The sequence below is a fragment of the Wasmannia auropunctata genome, unplaced genomic scaffold (genome assembly GCF_000956235.1).
Source record: "Wasmannia auropunctata unplaced genomic scaffold, wasmannia.A_1.0 LD336049.1, whole genome shotgun sequence".
NCBI classification, from domain to species: Eukaryota; Metazoa; Arthropoda; class Insecta; order Hymenoptera; family Formicidae; genus Wasmannia; species Wasmannia auropunctata.
Window position 1 is genome coordinate 712434 of NW_012026841.1, and position 19533 is coordinate 731966.

Sequence of the window (19533 nt, forward strand, 5' to 3'; positions counted from 1 at the left end):
CTTTACAAATAAATAATAATATAAATTACTTATACTGTTATAAATCTTAATAATTTTTTTGTCAAATCACTTAAAATTTCTTAAAATTTGTCAAAAATTAAAATATTAAAAAAAAAACCCGAATTCCGGATGGGAAATTCCACATCTACAAGGAACTCTGAGTGTGAAGAGCTCCATAAGGAAGCCTCCGTCCCTGCGAATGCTTAATCGATGAAGTTGTTCAATGACTGCCAGTTTTTTTTTTGCAATTTTCACCGATTCGTCTATCCTGATAATTTGTTTCATCGACAAATTATTATCAGGAGACACGGTAGAGGCTTGGTGTCAAGTGTTTAAAACTAATATAAATATAAATAAAATATAAATCATTATCTACGTTATTCTTTTCCTTCGACAGACCCAATTCTGTCTGGCCTTCCTACACAACTGCCTATTGTTGTTCTACGACTGCAACTATCCGAGATGGTCGGTCGTGCTGGTACTGCCGAACGCGATGTTCTTCTACTTCCTGTTCTCGGACTTCTACAATAATGCCTATACCCCCAAGAAAGAAAACGACGGCGCAACGCCGTCGATCCAGAAATCCAAAGCGAACGGCGCCGTGGAGAAAGTGCGCAGCGATGAGATACCGAACGGAAAAGGGAAAAGCGACTAAACCGGTGCGGCCGAGGAAAGAGGCGATGCGATCGCAATGAGACGGTCACTACCATTTCACTTGGAATCGCGCTGCAGTCTCTATCTCGCTAATCTAGCCGACGTATCGCAGCTGCGTTCCACGCTAGGACGTTCGACGCGCATCAAAGAGACAACGTAAACTGAAAACGACAGAGACGACCGGACATTCCGCGCAAAACTAAACACGCATCTGACTACACTCGACGATTGAATTTTCAAACTTTTTAGACAAACGAAAGCGATCCACTCATTACGTATTTTCTTGTATATACGATGGCGACGAAGTTGTATCGAACGGCTAAGTCGTCAAGGATATAATTAGGCATAATTAGAGCGTAGAACACCTACTCGCATTGCATTTTGTATGTATATGCAATTTAAATGGACGAATAATGAAAAAATTGTTATTCGCGTTCTTGTTTGTCTTTATTTATATTATTTATATACTGATAATTTCAAATGCTAATCTAACAAACTATCGGCAAAGTTTAAAAATTTACGATTTCAAAAACGCAGATTTTTAAATCTCGTAAATCAAAATTCTTTTCAGACTAGAAATGTATTATCTGTCCTCTGCGTTTTCAAAATACGCAATATTTTACGGTGAAATTTTATACGTTATCAGATTGCAAATAAGCAGTATTATAAATTAATTTAAAATTATTTTCACTGCTACGAAAAGATCGTTCTTCGGAATGTATAACACATTGTATCACTCATGTCATATAAAGCATATTATTATTACATAATTAAAGCAATATTATTTTATTATTTTTTTGAAGCAATATTATTTGTATACAAGAACACCGCGGAATTTTACATTTTTCATAAAATCCAGAGAATACATACCGAAAAGTATTCGAATTTAAAGCATCACACAATTTGTCATAATCTCCGTTTCTAAAAAATTGTCACAGCCGGTTTTGGGTCACAGTCACTTCGACAGTAAGTGTATTAATTGACAACAATTGCTATAAAATTATCGATTTAATTGTCAACGATGTAATCGTGAATTACCGGAGAATATGAACGGAAACGAGTGGATCACTTGTAATGGCAAACTAATAGTTTTGTATCTTATGTATCTTTTTTTTGTTAAGCGACGTATCTTGTGATTAGACTCACACGATTAGACTCAACCACGATACTAATGATGGTATTATTAAATAATGCGTGCTCTAATTATTACAGTTTTACGATAGTTGTTTAATGTATAAATCAACTTATATGGATGAAGAATTTAGAGAGATATTTTCAAGAGTGCACTTTTCAAATTTACAAGGACGTAAGATCTTTCTTCATTTGACGTTTCTCTTTACATTTATCATCTTGCAATCGGGCGATACACATTTCATCGTTATGCATCGTCGTTTTCTTTTGCGTATTTGTTTAAAAAATGCGCAATCAATAGTTAATAATATTAGTATGAGGGGTAAAGTCGTTTATTAAAACATGGAAATCAAACGCATTACATTTAAGAGTGATTCATATTTGCTATCCTTACACGCGTGATGTGCGATACAACGCAATGATGAAGTCCATTGGAGATAATCTCAAATATATATTCTTTATCTTATATTGCATTTTTTTTGTAAAAAAAAAACTTTTTTCTTGTCAATAAATTCTTAGCAATAAACTATTATATTAACATTTTAATTATTATAGTAATTTAACTAAACAGATATAGGATGTATTTCTAAGAGATATAAGATATACCATTTAAATAAAGCATAATTTATAAAATTTTAAGTCATAACTTTTAGCTATAGCTGTAGAATTATCTCAAAATCACAAGTATAAAAAACGAAAATTTTTACAATTGGGATTTATTAAGTTTTCCGATTGACGAAAGATGGTCGAATGAAACAAATTATTTAGAATGCTGCTATCTTCAGAGAATATCTTCATTAGACGTCATTATTGCAGCTGTTTGTACATAATGGATGTATGCGTGGTATACTACATGCGTTCAAAACAATTTCGAATAATGGTTTTTCAGGTTACACGTCAAATGTGTTCGGAACAAGTCAATAATCAAATTTGTATGTCAAACAATTGTAGAGGACAGGTCTTGTTAAGAACAAGGAGTATATATGATTAATCGTTATTTTGAATAGAATAACAATGATACGTAGATACGTGATATTAACAATATTCATAAATATGTCAATTAATTGAACGTAGTTACGAAACAGAGAGGAACAATTTATAAAAATAATTTTCTTTTTTGTCATAACTGCTTTTCAAATGAGAAACTATACGTAACATTTAATTTGCAAAATTCGATATGTATTATTTAGGTAAGTTTAAACAAACTAGGTATCCAAAAATTTGTAGTTTCTTGTCGTTTACTTAACATTTATATTTTTCTAATTGGATTTTTCTTAACCCAAGCAACATATGTTTATCTTTCTATACTTTTTCGATTTTAATTATTTTTTATATAAAAAAATTTGTTACACACTCATCATTGCAAGAATTTATTTTATAAAATTTGTTACACCCTCATCATTTCAAGAATTTATTTTATAAAATTATTTACTTAAACTTCTCTAGATCAATGTTTTCTCAAAAGAATTTAATTAGAGACGCTTATACTGCTTTATTAAAGCTTCTTCCTAAAGTTGTTTAAATCACTTTGGTGATAAAAGTATATTTGTGGCGCTGCAATAGATTGCGACTGTTCTATTACATTTTTTTATAAACTAACTTTTTATATAGAAATTGAAAATTAACTTTAATGCAAATGAAAAAAATGCATAGAAAAATTATTAACAAATATTTAATCTCTGAATGTAGGAAAATCAATTTCGGATGCAAGCCGTGAAGAGCGTCAATATCCAAAATAAAAATGATTAATTGAATCCAAAGAATATGGCTTTAAGTTTGTTTGGTAATTTGCATCGATTGCTGAGTGTCTCATAAAATGTCGTGATTCTTTTTCCTTTATCTCATTTTACATTTTAATAATAATTTTAGTATACCGTGGGATAATAAAATATACATAAGGTTTGGCGTACGGTTTAGAAATATTTAAATGGGATTCTTAATGTAAATAAATTATCAATCGCTTTTTTGTGCTTCTTTTAACTTCCAAGTGATTCGTTTCCGATAGGAGAATCGCAGTTTCAGAACTACTGGTCGATTGCTCAAACGCCGCATGGATGTGTAATAGGTATAGATGCGTGTTCCCTATCTTTCCCCTATCTTAATTAATCTTAGCATCTGTGCTCCGTTAGAAAGAGAACGTAAAATGCGTATTAGTGTCTCTCTTTAACTCGCTTTAGGTGGGGAGTGCAATAGAGGAGGCGATAGAAAGGGCGATATTTAATCTTATGTGTCATTATTCCCACTACTGATATTTTAGAAAGAGAGAGAGAGAGAAAGAGAGAACGAAACGCACCAAGCTGCCTTTCTCTTTCTAAACCAATAGCAACAACTTTATTGGAATGTGCAGTCTATACCAATTGCATCTATAGCTACGGCCTTGTATGGACGGATAACTAATTATATCGACCGTAATTTTGTATATTATATATTATGCGTGTAATTTGTTATAGAATAAAAGTATATATCATTAATATAATGCATTGTAATTGTTTATTTTGTCTTTTAACAATTATAAATTTTGATTTTTGCTTATTTGAAAAAAGAAAAAATATGACTATCGTGATTTGATCACCGATATTAAAATAGTTCGAATTCGAATCAAATCGAATCGGATCACAGTAGATTCGATTCGAGTTTGTTTTCTAATCCTCAAGATTCGAAATCGAATAGTTCGAAAATTTCGAATCAACAATGGTTCGATTTCGAATCGATCGCCTAATGTTAATCTGGAAAAATTTGATTCAGATTCGATTCGTATTCGAATTAAAGAGATTCGATTCGATTTCGAACATGTTATAAAAATTCGATTTGATTCGATTCGACCATGCAAATGCTTGATTCGCACACCTCTACAGAGAGAACTGCTGCCCGCAAATATTATCCACGGTTATAATTTTCATTCTCTTAGAGTCCTACTTCATATGAAATATGAATACAATGCTCGTCGTTGCTTATTGTTAAATACATAAGTAAACGTCGCATCTTAATACGGTGGCTGATGAACCAATAATATAATTATTTTGTATGGAAGAAATGTGTTTTCTCATAACATTTGTCACGTTCCTCGATCGTAAATCTCGCGAGGGAAACTATTCAAGCTTTAGAAGACACACAAAGCGTATCGTTATTTATTCATTTCAGCTTCAACGCACAAATTAATTGAGCCACGGCACTATGAAATAAATCATGGGCGTGACCTATTCTAAACAGAATGCGTAGCGCGTAATACAAACAAGTATCAAGGTGGCGTACTAAATTATGCTTGAAATATCTTTTTAAAATTTAAATTAATTTTGATAAATGATTAGTATCACATAATGAGTTTGATATTTCCTTAAAGAATAAAATTCATCTGACCAATTTACTAAAAGTATTTTATTTGCGTAAATTATATTATTATAACTTGCCGAATCTTTTTGCATTCTTAGAGTAAAATTATCTTAATAGATCAAACGTTTAGCCCAATCAAATGAGCCGAAATTTTGACTAAGATAGGAAAAAATACTAGAAATGTTGCCATTTCGTGGAGGGGTGTCTTTTGGGGTTAAAATTAAGGTACAAAAATATATTTTCAAAAATTTATATTTAATTATATATCATATACATATATATTATTTTTTTCATTAATGTATCATATACCAAGCGAAACAGAAAATTATTATGACACTAAAATTGCGTTAAAATAGTTTTAAAATGATTATTAAAAGTCACTTTTCAATCACAATTTATTTTAATTAACGTTTGACATTATTGTTATTTATTATTTTGCTTGGATTGGTATATTATTTGGATAATATATCAAGTGTGAACAATAAATTATATATTCTTATCCATATAATATTGCATATACGAATTTATATTTTATATCTCATGTAATTACAGAATACAAACACGTTGTACAATTTAAATCTAAAGGAAAATTATATATATATATATAATATAATAAAGTTCACATATATACACAACATTATTATAACTCTACTTCAACGTTAATGACTCTTTCTCTTTCTTCTGTATTATTAACCTATATTAATTATTAATTAATAAATCTAAGATTTCGATTAAATCAAATCCTCCAAATTAACAAAGGCTATTTTAATTTTTCTTTTCTGTAAAATTTAATCAAGATCGAATTTTAAATCTGACATAATGTATACGTTAATAAAACATGTATTTAATATAAACTAACTGTATATGCATTTCTAAATAAACACTGGAAATTCTTATATGTCTGAGTATAAATATAATATGGTCCAATAGCATTATGAAAATTAAAATTCTCAATATATTACTTAATAAATTATTTAACAATAAATAGCGATGCTTAACAAAAACGTAACATTAAGAAAATTATTTTTTTGTGAAAGAACAAATTAAAATTAGATAATTTTTTAATGTTGGCTAACCCTTTTTTACTAATAATTAATTTTATTCTTAATTATTAATGAATAAATAATTAATTTTATCCTTCTATTTAAAATAAATTTCTTTTTAAGAAATCGTGATAAACTTCTGACAAATTACCTCGATAATCGTCTTTGTACATGTTTCATTCTGTTTTTCAATAATTTTATTCTTCAACCAAATAAATCAATCTTTGATATACATCTTACGATACTTGTAGGGTATATATTATGATATTATTTACATTAAGAAGAAAATTTGAAAATTTAAAAGGATAATTTAAGATTTTGATAATTGCATATATAGATTTTTAGCTATCTTTTCTATATTATGATATTTGTTAAAAGTGATTATGTTATAAGCTTTATTCTTTCTATAAAAAATAAATATGCAGTAAAATAATTTATTACTAACAAAATTATTTATTATGGCAATAGTAATTAATTACGAAGAATTCAATGCTTCAATAAATTGAATAACAAAATGAACAATTCTTGTAAAAAAAAACATCGTACATGTATATATATATATATATATATATATATATTGTGTGTGTGTGTGTGTGTGTGTGTGTGTGTGTGTGTGTGTATTATACATTTACTATTTACTACAAGCTTTTATTTATGTGTATATATATATATATATATATATATTTTTATATATTTATATAATACATATATACATATAATTGAAATTTAAACGTATAGATTTACAAATTATAAAAATTTGTAGATCTCTTATACACACACATGCGCATATAATTATCTATTTTCTTTGTGTTCTTTAATGTAAAATATAATAATACAATAATTGATGTTCAATGAATTTTCTATTGCTGCAATGCAAGTTATAATTATTTTGTTCCTTGTATATAAGGATATATATTTTTTAAACAATATATAGCTTTATTATTTACATAAAATTTAAACATAAGTAGATTTAAATAATTTGTTTTGTACTTATTGATTATTTACGTTGTGTGACACAAAATATTCATTATTAAGTAAGTTTTTTCTTATACGCTTGACGATAAAAGTCGCTAAATAGATAAATAAAGATTATTATCATTACTACGAAGAAATAAGTTAGAGCTTTTGGCGTTCGACAATCCATGATCAATGTTAGTACTAGGTAAACTAACATTAAAGCAAACTGCGTCTGAAATTTGAAAGAGAATTTTAGTTGTTAAATTTGATTTGTACAGATTTGTACAGAAACGTTTCACGAAATATCTGTATATTAAATTGGACAAATCATTCAAATAAAACTAAGTTAAATAAGTACTGTTTACGATAGTGGAAAATAATATCTAAGAAAAATAAATAAAAAATATCACAAAATCCTATATTAGGTATGTCAAAAATATGATAAAATATAATATAAAAATATTATGTATTTATAATGTTATAAAAGCTTTAATAAATCTTTAATTAATTTAAAGTAATAGTAAGATATTAAAAAATAATTTTATTTGGTATAGTTAATTGCATAAGAAACAAGTAAGTAATTACCAGCTGAATCCAAGTCATATATTTCTTCCACCAGAGATACTTTTTATACTTAGGGCCAAGTGCCGCAATGAGATAATAACTGTACATAATGACGTGGACTATAGAATTCAAGAAACCAATGACAACGCCTTGTTCACCAGGCAAAAATTTTAAATAACACCACGAGAAGACAGCCGTTATAGTATGGTGAAAAACATGAAGAAAAGTAATCTGATTTTGCTTTTTCCTCAAAACGAAAAATACCTTGAACAATAAAATATTAGAAATTACATTTTTCAATTTTTTGATTTTTTATTTAATATTTTTTAAATAAAAATTGTATATTGGCTCGTATTTTAGAATAAAATAGAAATTAGGAAAAATAAATACCAATAAACGAGCAAACAAAGATGTTGTAATATAATTATATTATATAATATTATTTGATGAAATTAAAGTGGAACGTTTCGACTTTACTAATGGTAAGCCTTCTTCAGCCGTAAATACATATTTTCAAATTACGTAACAAACAATGACATGAGATTCGAAACAAATCAATCTGTCAAAAAAATTAATACGATCGATTGTTGCCGACCACTGTCATTGGTAAAAGACGTTGACCAGAAAAATTTAAATTTAACCAATTACCAAAAACACGTTGAGCGAAAAAGGCCTCATGGACTTAATTTGTCAACTCATTTAATAATTGAATTTAATTATCAATAATTGTCTAAAAAGGTGAATAACAACTTCAGACAATGATCTTAGTAACAAAACGTTAAATGACGTCTTAATAATATCTTAATAATAATTTTCTTCAATGTTAATTAGACAGTATTAAGACGTAATTTAACGTCACCTTGCTACTTATAGTTACACCGGAAAGGAAACGTTGCGTATTCTCCAACTAGGATTAATGTAATAAATTATAATTTAAAAATTTGAGGCTGAAGGAAGATTTAGTAAATTCAAAATGTTCCGCTTTAATTTTATTGAATAAAATTATATAATTACAACATTTTGGTTTGCTCATTTATTGGCCTTTCTCCTCTCTATTTTAAATTTTAAGATTTTTATTTAAACGCTTTTTTATATTATATTTCTAAAAATATATGTTTATTTATATTTTAATTTATAACATTATTAATAATTTTTGTTTTAAAGAGATGTCTAAAAAATTATTTATAAGAAACAGTTAAAAAGTTAAAAGAAAGAGATACAAAACTTATAATATCCATCTGTTATAATCTTTTCATTAAAAAAAAAACCGAAACGTACGGATTTATAAATTAAATGTCTTCTTTGTCTTAACGAATTGTATTAAATTATTATCGCCCATTATTTACTGCGTTGACTCGTATTCGCCCCTTCCTTCAGTTATTACATACAATAAAAAGTTAAAAGATTTTTTAAAACAATTTTTAAATTATATTTTTATTAGTCGTACATTTGTAAATATTATTTGCAATGAATTCGTGTATTATTTCTACATTGAATATGCTTTTGTGTTTCAAATATTCAATACACTTTTTATATGCTTTATATTCTAATATTATATTTGAAGAAGATAGTAGTATTTAAAAGAGATTGTTTAATTTATTAGAGGTTACGACGAACAATTGACGAATGCTTTCCCGATGACCGAGTTAACAAAACGCTTGTTAAGCAAATGTGTCATATTTCAAAATGTTTGACAATAGCTTTTGTTGGGTAAGTGGCAAAACAATGGTGTCACTTGTAATCGATAACGGAACCATGATATACACTTTATATTGTCTTATTATTAATTCTTCATCTTAATAGAAATAAAGTTAGTTAAACGCTCTAATTTTTAACTATTTAATTTTGTTGTTATAAATATTTGCTTACCGTGTCAAGAAGTTCGATGACTTTTGCGAAAAAATACCACCAAGCGCCTCGTGACATCTATACATCCAATATATATTATATATTTCAACAGTTTTAATATTTCTTAAAATTATATATATGTATATATATGTATATATACATATATACATATATATATATATATATATATATAAAATTATATATAATTTGGAGAAATATATTAAAATTGTTGAAATTAAAATTAAATTCAATATTGTTAAAAATTACGAGAAAGATATTTACCGCTACTTGTACATTTATGTCAGGTGATAAATGATTATCATATCCATGAGCGAAAAATAAATATTTAATATCGACGTCCAATATCTGAAATCGACGAATATTTTATATAGATTATTACATATTTCAAAACATATATGATAAATTCATAGTTTGATTGATAGTTTAATAAAATTACATTTTATTTAATTTTTACATGTATTGATCTTAATTGTGCAATTTTAAATATAGTTCTATCCGTAAATTATTATGTGAGTTTGAATAATATAAAAATGTATAAATTAAGATTGTTAATAAATTATCCATTTGAACACATGTATAATTAATTACTTATATATTATCTAGAACATTATTTTCTGCTTATTCATATCACATAGTGTTAAAGCGATTTATTTATTCTTTCGAATATAAAATATGAGAAAACGTGGAATAGAATATTTATATATCGTGATTGTGTATTTACAGGTTTTTCTTGCTTTTAACACTTATTAAACACTAATGAAATGGGACTATATTTACAAGAAGTTAAACTTACCAAAGTTGTTAACCAAATGCTGAAAAGTACTTGAAATGCATTATATCCGATCATAACGTTATTCAGCTGAAAGGCTGGCCTTTTTTCCATCATTTTTGGTCCAGCTTTTAAGACAAATATCAAATACGCGCTAACAATACATAACACAGGACCTGGAGATTCCATTAAAGGCCAAGTATCCACCATTGGATCTGTCATAGAGGAATGTAATTTATTTATTTTCGGCAAATTTTTCAAAAGCAAAATGTTTTTTTTCTATATATATGTTTGTATTGTGTATATATAGGTATTGGTGAGTGCATAACAGCTGCATTAATCAATTATATTCAATGCGAGAGAATAAAATATATTAGGGTAATATAAAATAGTTTACCTATAGCAGAATGTACGCAAAAATAGTCTGTTAAAATTTATGTTAATCTTTTGTGAAATATTAAACGGATTATGTTTTCAGTTACTACATCATAAAATATTAGCATTATGATGTATGCATCATTATACACGATGTAAAAAAATTATATTACGTTTCGTAGTTTATGTGATTTGCCTAGCAAACAAAGTGAAATATATACGAAAACATGAAGTACGCTAATTATATGAACGACTAAAATTAAAATCATGTTTATTTATATGTTATTTGGAACTCCGCGGTAATAATTTAAGTGAGTATCTGTAGGAAATGCCGATAATGATCTTCATTTTACATGATTTTAAATATTTATAGAATAATAGATAATTCTTATTGCCAGCATACAATTGATAGTTTTTTTACATTTACGTTCACAACAACACTTCTTTTTTTACACATTTTTTTATAGATTTTTTTATGTTTTGCATATAATGCAAAGTATCTAGATCGCATGATTAATTATGCAATCTTAAAATTTCGTAAAGCGTTTCGCAAGTTTTACAGAGAAACTAAATCATGTTGATTTAATTAAAATTACAATTGACATCATTAGTACATATTAGTACTTATTGTAAGATTACAAATACAATAGTCAAAATTACGTAACATACTTTTCATATGGCTATACAAAATACAAAATTTATTTTAAATACATAAGTTAGAATATTTTGCAAGATTTTGAGTTTATTCATGAGGGAAAGTATTTTTTGTGAACAGATAAATTGTATATTTTTAATAATAAATTTATATTACTTCTTTATTAAAAATAACTTACCTCTGACATTTTTTATAACTTCGTTATAATTGCTAACAACAAGTCGGATGAGACTAGTCATATTGATGATACAATGTCTAAAAAGTAGAGATAATTCTTGACTTATATGAGAAAATCTGAAATATGTGTAAAGAAATATAACAACACTACAATTTTATGTACTCTAGAACTTACTGTTTGTAATGTAAAAGTATAAACATTTTTTAAATATTAATTTGTAAAATAAAAGAGTAAGATAAAAATTACGTAAAAAAGACAACTAAATTATACTATTAAAACTAAATTTTGATTACTACACCTATTTATGTAAATAAAAAAAATTTATATAGAAATGTTATTAGACACCGAGATCCATGGTTTCGATCATAGAAGGTGCTTTTATTGTGTTATTCACTTTTGTAGTTTAGTTCAATATATTATAAAAATTTATATTTACATAAGTAAAACATTTGTGTCTTTGTATTTGAACGAGAATAGATTATACATGACAAAAAAACATAGAAGCCATTTGCAATTCTAATTTAAGATTTTTTACGTACTGACAACAGTTATATTCTCGCACAAATAATCTATTAACATAGTTTTTACCTTTCTTCTGTAAAAATTATATTAAATATTGTATATATACACATTGAGAATTATATATGAATATATATAATAAAAGACACGTCATCTATGCAAACCTATTTCAATATACGTGACAAAGTTGTTTATTGCAACGATAATCGTATCTATAGACATAACTTTTGACGTTTCCGGTGATAAAAATGTAAATATATATTGTATATATTTGAAATTCTCTTAATAAAATAATTTAAAAAATTTTATTTATTTACCTTTTTGCTTCTCATAAATTTTGTAAATACAATGTGCAAATATTTAATTAAATCCTTGCACACTTTGTATTAAATTTGGTCTATAATATTACTAATCCGGTTATAATTGCTAATTCAAACAGTAATTTAACTTTATTGTCTCTTCTAATATTGCGATTAGCTCACGAATACGGTCGTTACAAATGGCTATGTTTTTCGTTCTTAGCTACGTTCGGGGAACGCGTTATCAGCACTATTACGTTATTTTGTCCTTGTTTTATTTTGAAATTTCCGTCTAATTAAAGTTAAAAAAAAAAAAATGAAATAAAAGTACTGATAGCGCACTGTCGCTAGAACGCTGCTCTTGTCTCAATATTAAACATTTGAAAAGTTTGCTTCAACAGTAAGCTACCATTTTGTAACAACCAAATTAAGTTGCTTTAACTTTAGATTTTATTTTTCTCCATTTTTTTAAAGTGTAATAAAATTAAACTAGTGTTGCAACAAACTCTTTAATTGTAAGAACAATTAGTTTGATGTAAATCTATCATAAATTTGTATTACAGGTTTGATTTTAAAAAATTCCGTTAGAATACAAAAATTTTAAAACACAAATTTTTTACAGCACCTCTTCTTTTGCTCACCTCTTCTTTTAAAAAGAATGCGGGAATGTTATGTTCACGAATTCAGAAACCTCGTGACCGCGACCTTCTCTCGAGATCAGCACGCTTGAACACCGGGAAAGTTTTGAATACGACTTGCTTCACGGTTCCGATCGCCGATGAGAAGAGAGACGCGTCCTACCAGAAACTGATCGTGCACGATGGTTAAACGCCGCCAGGAAGACCGCTGCCCAACAAACGGTGTCCCCACCGGTCGGAATACCGCCACTTGCAGTAACGCAATCGACCATCGGCGATAATTAAAAATAAGAATGCCGATAGTCTAATAATATGGAAAAACGGTATGACTCAATTGCCGGTTAGATAGCATTTGATAAGATTAAAATAAAAAGAAGGGAAAAAAGGAATAAACAGAAGGAAAGCAAGAAGTTTACATGAGAGTCGTAAAAGGGGGAAATGGCAAAAAACGACACTAAGGAAAAGGAGAACGCTGGAGGAATTCGTGAAGATGACCGCGATTACGTCGAAATACAAGGGCACATGCTACGCCGCCGTGGTACGTGTATCACGTACTGTAAACTGTAGAATGCTTACTTTGATAATTAAAAAAAGTAGATAACAATTTAAACATAATTTAAAAAGAAAAAAGAAATAAAAAAAAAAGAAAAATTTAGGGATAATTAAGAATAGTTACAGCCCGAAATAATTGTGTGTAATTCAAATGTTTTCTTACTTTTATCTACTTGAAGCTTATATTATAACAACATTTTTTATTTTCAATTTTAGATATTCTTTTGTGTCATTAAATGTTTGATGAGAATTAAAATTTTATTCTTTCTAAATGTTGTGTAATTAATACATGATATGTTTCTTTTGCAACATAATTCGCGTAAGTTTTATTTGTGATTCTAGTGACGTTCTAATTTAGGAACTTTCGATTAATGTTTAAATGCATTAAAGATAATTATTAAATACACCTCCACAGGTAATTTGCGTCGTGCAAATAAAATTTATGTATTTTGCGTCGTGCAAATAAAATCTGTTGACGTAGGTAAATTTGTATGTCTATGAATATTATCGATTTTGGTTTTAACTTTTAATAAAAAAATATAGAACAAGTGCTATTTCCTTGCGCTATCGCTTCTGTTACGTGCATCTGCATACATTCTTGTCTTTGATTGTTTTACAAAAAAAGAAAAAAAATGAAAAACCCATAATGAATTCAATAGAAGAATGACATGTCACATAATTGTACGAAAATTCATGTTTAGGAACACGTAAAATAAAATATCTAAAATGTAAATTAGTTAATTATTCAGCCACGAATTTTGAAGAGTCTTGAAATGTGAAGCTACGAAATCGTTCAAATGTTTGACGTTGTATATTTAACCGGAATAAGTAAGATACGATCGTCTGAGAAAGGAAATATTCTTATGAATAATGACATGAATAATGCTGTAATTTATACGTAACGGCAGTGAGATTCTTCATATAATTTATATATTAGCATTTAAATAAATTAAAAGGCAAAAATTATTGATAATGGCGATGCTCAAAGATTGGTGTTATGTAATAATTATTATATTAATTTTAGTATTATAAATACACTGTACGAATTTACTTCAATTTACTTTAAAATGAAAAAAAATAGACACATAGAGACACATCCTAGATTAAACTAGATTATTATTAGCAAGAATTAAACTTTTATTCTTAAAAAAAATTAAGGCCTAATAACTTCAACAAATTGTAAAAACTAAAGATAATACAAATAATGATTAAATAATTAATTTTATAGATTTAAATTTATAGTTTTGATATTCTTTTTAATATATTTATAATGTATGTGCGGTTTAAATATTATTAATGCCAATAACTGTAATGCCAGTAAAACTAAAAAATATTAGTTATTTTAAAAATAAGCAGAGAAAAAGGCTCAAATATTTCTTCAAATATACCGATTTTTTGTTTGTCCGGAATAAGCAGTATTGAGTATGAACGTACCTCATACAATAAAAGCTATCCGAGACTTGAATTAAATATCATTTCATCCGAAAATTTATGTCACATCTGAGAAACGTTAACATCTAACATCCATAGAATATTTTCTAATATGGTAACCATTCCTGGAAAAAAGATCGCTCCAGTATTTACATATGAGTGTATCTATAAATTTATATTTTTCTTATTATGTATTTTATTATTGTATATTTTATTATTTTATTAATTTTTTGCTTAAAGAATAGGTCAGTGTTTAAGTTTATTTAGACAAAATAAGGAATAGCATATTTAAAATATTAAGAAGATAGATGTGTGTGTGTGTGTGTGTGTGTTTGAGAGAATTTCTTACTTTAAAAGAATAATAACTAAAGCTCACAATCGGTAAGTAAATTTACGTAATCACATGACGCTTGCTAAGCATTTAATATATTTTATTAACATAAATGTTAATAAGGCCACAATTTAATTGCACAATTACGAGATTTAAAATTAATAAGACCGTTATTTAATTAAACAATAAGTTACAGAAATAGAAACTTTTTATATGCCTTACATAAAAGGTCTATTCGATTTACATTTGTGCAAAGTCTTCCCAACGCATATTTTTGCATATCTAATAAGATGTAACAATAACGATGCAATAGTAATAGTAATTTGCATAAATGTAAATTTTACGTTAAAAAAAATACTATTTTTGTATTATTTGGCGTTGCATATCTACAGTTCATTTACATTTAACTGCATGTTTACACACAAAAACATCAATTCTAAATTTATCAAATAATGTTATTATAGAAGAAAGCATTAATTAATAATTTTTAAATATAATAAGAAAATGACAAATCTAGATTAGGTACAGTTTCACTTGTGTCAATTTGTCAATAATTAATTTGAAAAATAATCGTACTTAATTAATTCTTCAATATAATAAATAATGATATCTATTGTGTTCGATGAATAGAATGTTAATGCTTGCCACGGAGAGATATATATTCTGACGTCGAACTGTGATATATTATTGCAACAGAGGAAAGGAAAACACAGAGTCATTTATATTTCTAACACTTGTGCACAGAATAAGAGCATAATAATTGGATAGTACCGTTAGAAGAAGCCGCCAAAACATTTTATTTCTTTAATAAAACCGGACGCTCGACAACGCCGGCCGGATGTTAAAAATGATGAAAATGATTCTATGAGTGTATCATATAAGAGATAGAGTCTGTAAAAGTCTGCAGCTATCGTCAAGATAATGTTAAAAATGGCAAAATTGTAAATTGGAATTACAATATAGTAATTTTATATTAATTTACATACAGTGTTGTATTACATATACAGTTAATGCTGAGAAGAAATTAAGTCGAGAAATAAGATACAAATAAAACTATTTTATATGTTGTTATAAATTGTTACAACAATAAGAATTATAAGAGATTCTGCGTAAATTATAAGAAATAAATAAAAGAGAGAGAGAGAGAGAGAGAGAGAGAGAGAGAGAGAGAGAGAGAGAGCTCTATGTATAATATTGTATGTAATTTATTAATAGCAAATGAAATCAGAATCGCGACTTAAATAAAACAAACATTCAAAGAATGATAAATAATAAAACATTCAAAAAATTTCACAAAAATTATCAAAAAAATAAAAAAAAAAAATTTAATTTAGTTGTATAAATTAAATTATTTAAGAAATGAACTTTAATCGTCCTTACAAAATCCGAAATTTCAAACCGGATTTATAATTCAGGACGAAAAACGCGGACATTACAAATGAATCGTAAACACTAGCTTAATAACGGTAGCTATCATAAAGTTTATGAAAAATTCTTTTCGCATCAATCTCCGTCTTTAATGGTCTGACAAAAATTTATCGTTGGAAATGCATCTATAGCCGTCATGTGGCTAACGTGATTTAACGCGTGGTAAATGCGTCTTATCGCCGGCATGCAAAATAATTACGACTGATCAATTGCGGTCGGGCCAATACGGGGCGCGAATACCTGAGGTTGTTATGAGCAAAAACTTCCTGCGGGATATATGTACAGCATTGCTTTCTATCGTTCTTACCTTAGGAAGTAAGTCAACGATTTGCAGCCGAGAAGTAGAATTATCTCTTTGCAGTGGGTTAAGCGGTCGGGGTGCTGTCGACAACTCACAGCTAGAAATGATTGGTCGAATTGATTGGTTGATGAATTAGTGCCCTCGATGTCGATCGATGTCGAATCGAATAATTATTTCTATGAGAAAGTTGATTGCAGCGGATTTAACGAGTAACATGTTAAAGGCCACGTGAATTTTTGAGTGAAGCTGTGGCCAGAAAATTGTCTGCAATTCTAAGAACTGATGGAATGAATAAAGAAAGAGATAAAAATATATACATATTCACTAATATTAGAAAAGTCGTAAAGAGAGGGGAGAGAGAGAGAGAGAGAGAGAGAGAGAGAGAGAGGGAGAGAAATAAGTTATTATAATTTATATTATAATTTTAAATGATTAGTGACGACTTTTTTATATTATGGAAGAAATATATTATTGAGGAAATGTTATAACTATATCATATAATTAGTTCTTTTTTTTTATAAATTTGTTTTGCATTTCTTTTTTATTGAAAAACAATACATACATACTGACTGTAAATTTAATTGTTTATATTTTATACAGAATGTTTGTAGTTTAAATGTATATGTTTACAATCAGTGTTTTTTTTAATAATAAAGTAATAAAAAAATGTTTTAAATAAAAAGTTATTACTTAATATTTATATATAATGACTAAGATTTACATAATAAAAGAAAGTTTTAAATTCGTTTTTTTATTTAAAAGATAAATATTTGATTTTTTATTTCCAATTAGCTGATAAATTAATAATATTTAAGAGATCTATTTAATAAAGAAAAAATCGTGTTTTTTCACATAGGGAAGAGTAAACATGAAAAAGTCATGTTTTGAAAAAGCGATTTCATATTTTAACCAATTATAATGTAACTAAAAATTTTTTAATATTTTTATTTGAAAGCGACACTAAAACTACGTCCATAAGCATTTGATAGTTAATGTCAAAACAGCGCTGTCGTAGTGAGAGGTAAAAGATTATTACAGCAAAAAGTAAATTTATGAGTTAAACTTCTTTACGGTTTTGTATTTGCAATTAGCTTTTAGGAAAAGTATTTTTTAAATCGAATGCTATGTACATTAGTCTAATTAAGAACATGGTTACAATTCTTTTGTTTATTTATTTTCATAGATATTTTGTGGTTAAAGTTTTTATATTTAATGTTATAAATGAGCCGGTGTAGACAACTATGAAAAAGTCGACATTAACATATTTTGATTTATGTATTATTTGCTATAATTTAGTATCCGGCTCTTTCAAAACAGGTGATGTTTCAAAACCCCGTTGTATTGAAAAAACCGAATTCTCTAGTTTTAAAAAATGATTATTAAAATCTGTTAATGATTAAATATATTTTTTCTTTATTAAATAGATCTTATAGATAAATAAACGCACTTATGTTACATAAAGCGGTTTTATTTTATTATTACTAGATTAAGTTTTTTTTTATATTTTGAAAAAAAAAAGACCACCAGATAGAGAAGTGAAATGAGATTCAGAACAGTTAATCGATGCAATAGAAATTGATCTCTTCCTCTCTAAAATTCTGTTCTATTTTGCTCGTTTTGCAATTTTTTAAATATTTTTCTTTTAATTAAGAAAAACCATTTTTATAAAAATTCTAAACAAAGTACGTAAGACATAAAAATCTAAAATTTGAAATATCACAATATTCTAAGCACGCGTTTCATTAACGAAGAAATGAGCACACGTATTGGATTTGGCACTTCCGCGAGGTAACGCTACCGAAAAAATTTTAACTACATTCATGCGTGCATCAACGAGAATGGACCAAAATCAAATATAACGGCACCTTCGACGGCACCTCCATAATAAAAGCAAGATGCTATGGATACTTGTTCCGTTCATCCTCTCCTTGCCTTTTTTTCCTCTCGTCCCCGTTCAGTCGAAAAAGTAGGTCGTTTACCCGTTTCTGTGCACGGTACGGTCATGGCTACGACTAATTATTTAGCCTGATATATTTGACCGAACGGGAAAATAAAAAAAAGTTACCGGCGCGAGATTATCACGGGTAGATCATAAGAAGAATGTTCTGTATATTTTAATATCGAGAATAATCTATAGAAAATTTTTTGTTTGCTACGTATACCGAATAATCGAACGCATATTTTTAGATTGTTTTTTTTTTCAAACCAAATGTTTCTTTTTTATTTAAATTAAATTAAATTAGAAATATGTGCCAGTTTGTTTGCTTCTTTCTATATTTTTAAGTTTCTTCGAAAAATTTTAAAGAAGAAGAAAATGATATTATGGCTTTTGTAAGTAAAGATGACTTTTCTTATCGTCGATATTAGGTAGAAAATTCTAGTAATTTATGAAATTATTTGTTTAATAGCTAACAATTGACTATTGTGACGTCAATACACAATAGCTGATATTTCTAATAATACATTTTTAGTTTTAAGTATTTTGAAACATTGAAAATTTTCAATGTTT

General features: G+C 27.3%; 2 protein-coding genes across 6 annotated transcripts in view; one reads left to right on the forward strand and one right to left on the reverse strand.

The window, feature by feature from the left end:
• Positions 1-4256, forward strand: part of LOC105451612 (elongation of very long chain fatty acids protein AAEL008004) — a 70944-nt gene extending 66688 nt beyond the window's left edge. For all 3 annotated transcript variants that reach the window (XM_011692182.1, XM_011692181.1, XM_011692180.1), the window contains exon 6: positions 398-4256. In XM_011692182.1, the coding sequence (XP_011690484.1) occupies positions 398-655 (258 nt within the window). In that variant the 3' untranslated portion in view covers positions 656-4256. The remainder of the gene's footprint in view (positions 1-397) is intronic.
• Positions 4257-6999: 2743 nt separating this feature from the next.
• Positions 7000-13200, reverse strand: LOC105451616 (elongation of very long chain fatty acids protein AAEL008004). Of its 3 annotated transcripts, none has more exons than XM_011692185.1 (7): positions 12985-13200; positions 11526-11602; positions 10342-10532; positions 9810-9893; positions 9549-9605; positions 7701-7943; positions 7000-7347 (listed from the first exon to the last, which is right to left on the reverse strand). In XM_011692185.1, exons 2-7 carry the CDS (start codon positions 11584-11586, stop codon positions 7189-7191), a joined length of 795 nt encoding a protein of 264 aa, XP_011690487.1. In that variant the 5' UTR covers positions 11587-11602; positions 12985-13200; the 3' UTR covers positions 7000-7188. The 3 variants fall into 3 exon arrangements, with proteins under 3 accessions (XP_011690487.1, XP_011690488.1, XP_011690489.1); XM_011692186.1 differs by having other exon boundaries at positions 11526-11641; XM_011692187.1 differs by lacking the exons at positions 11526-11602; positions 12985-13200 and adding an exon at positions 10715-10989.
• Between the last annotated feature and the right edge of the window lie 6333 nt (positions 13201-19533).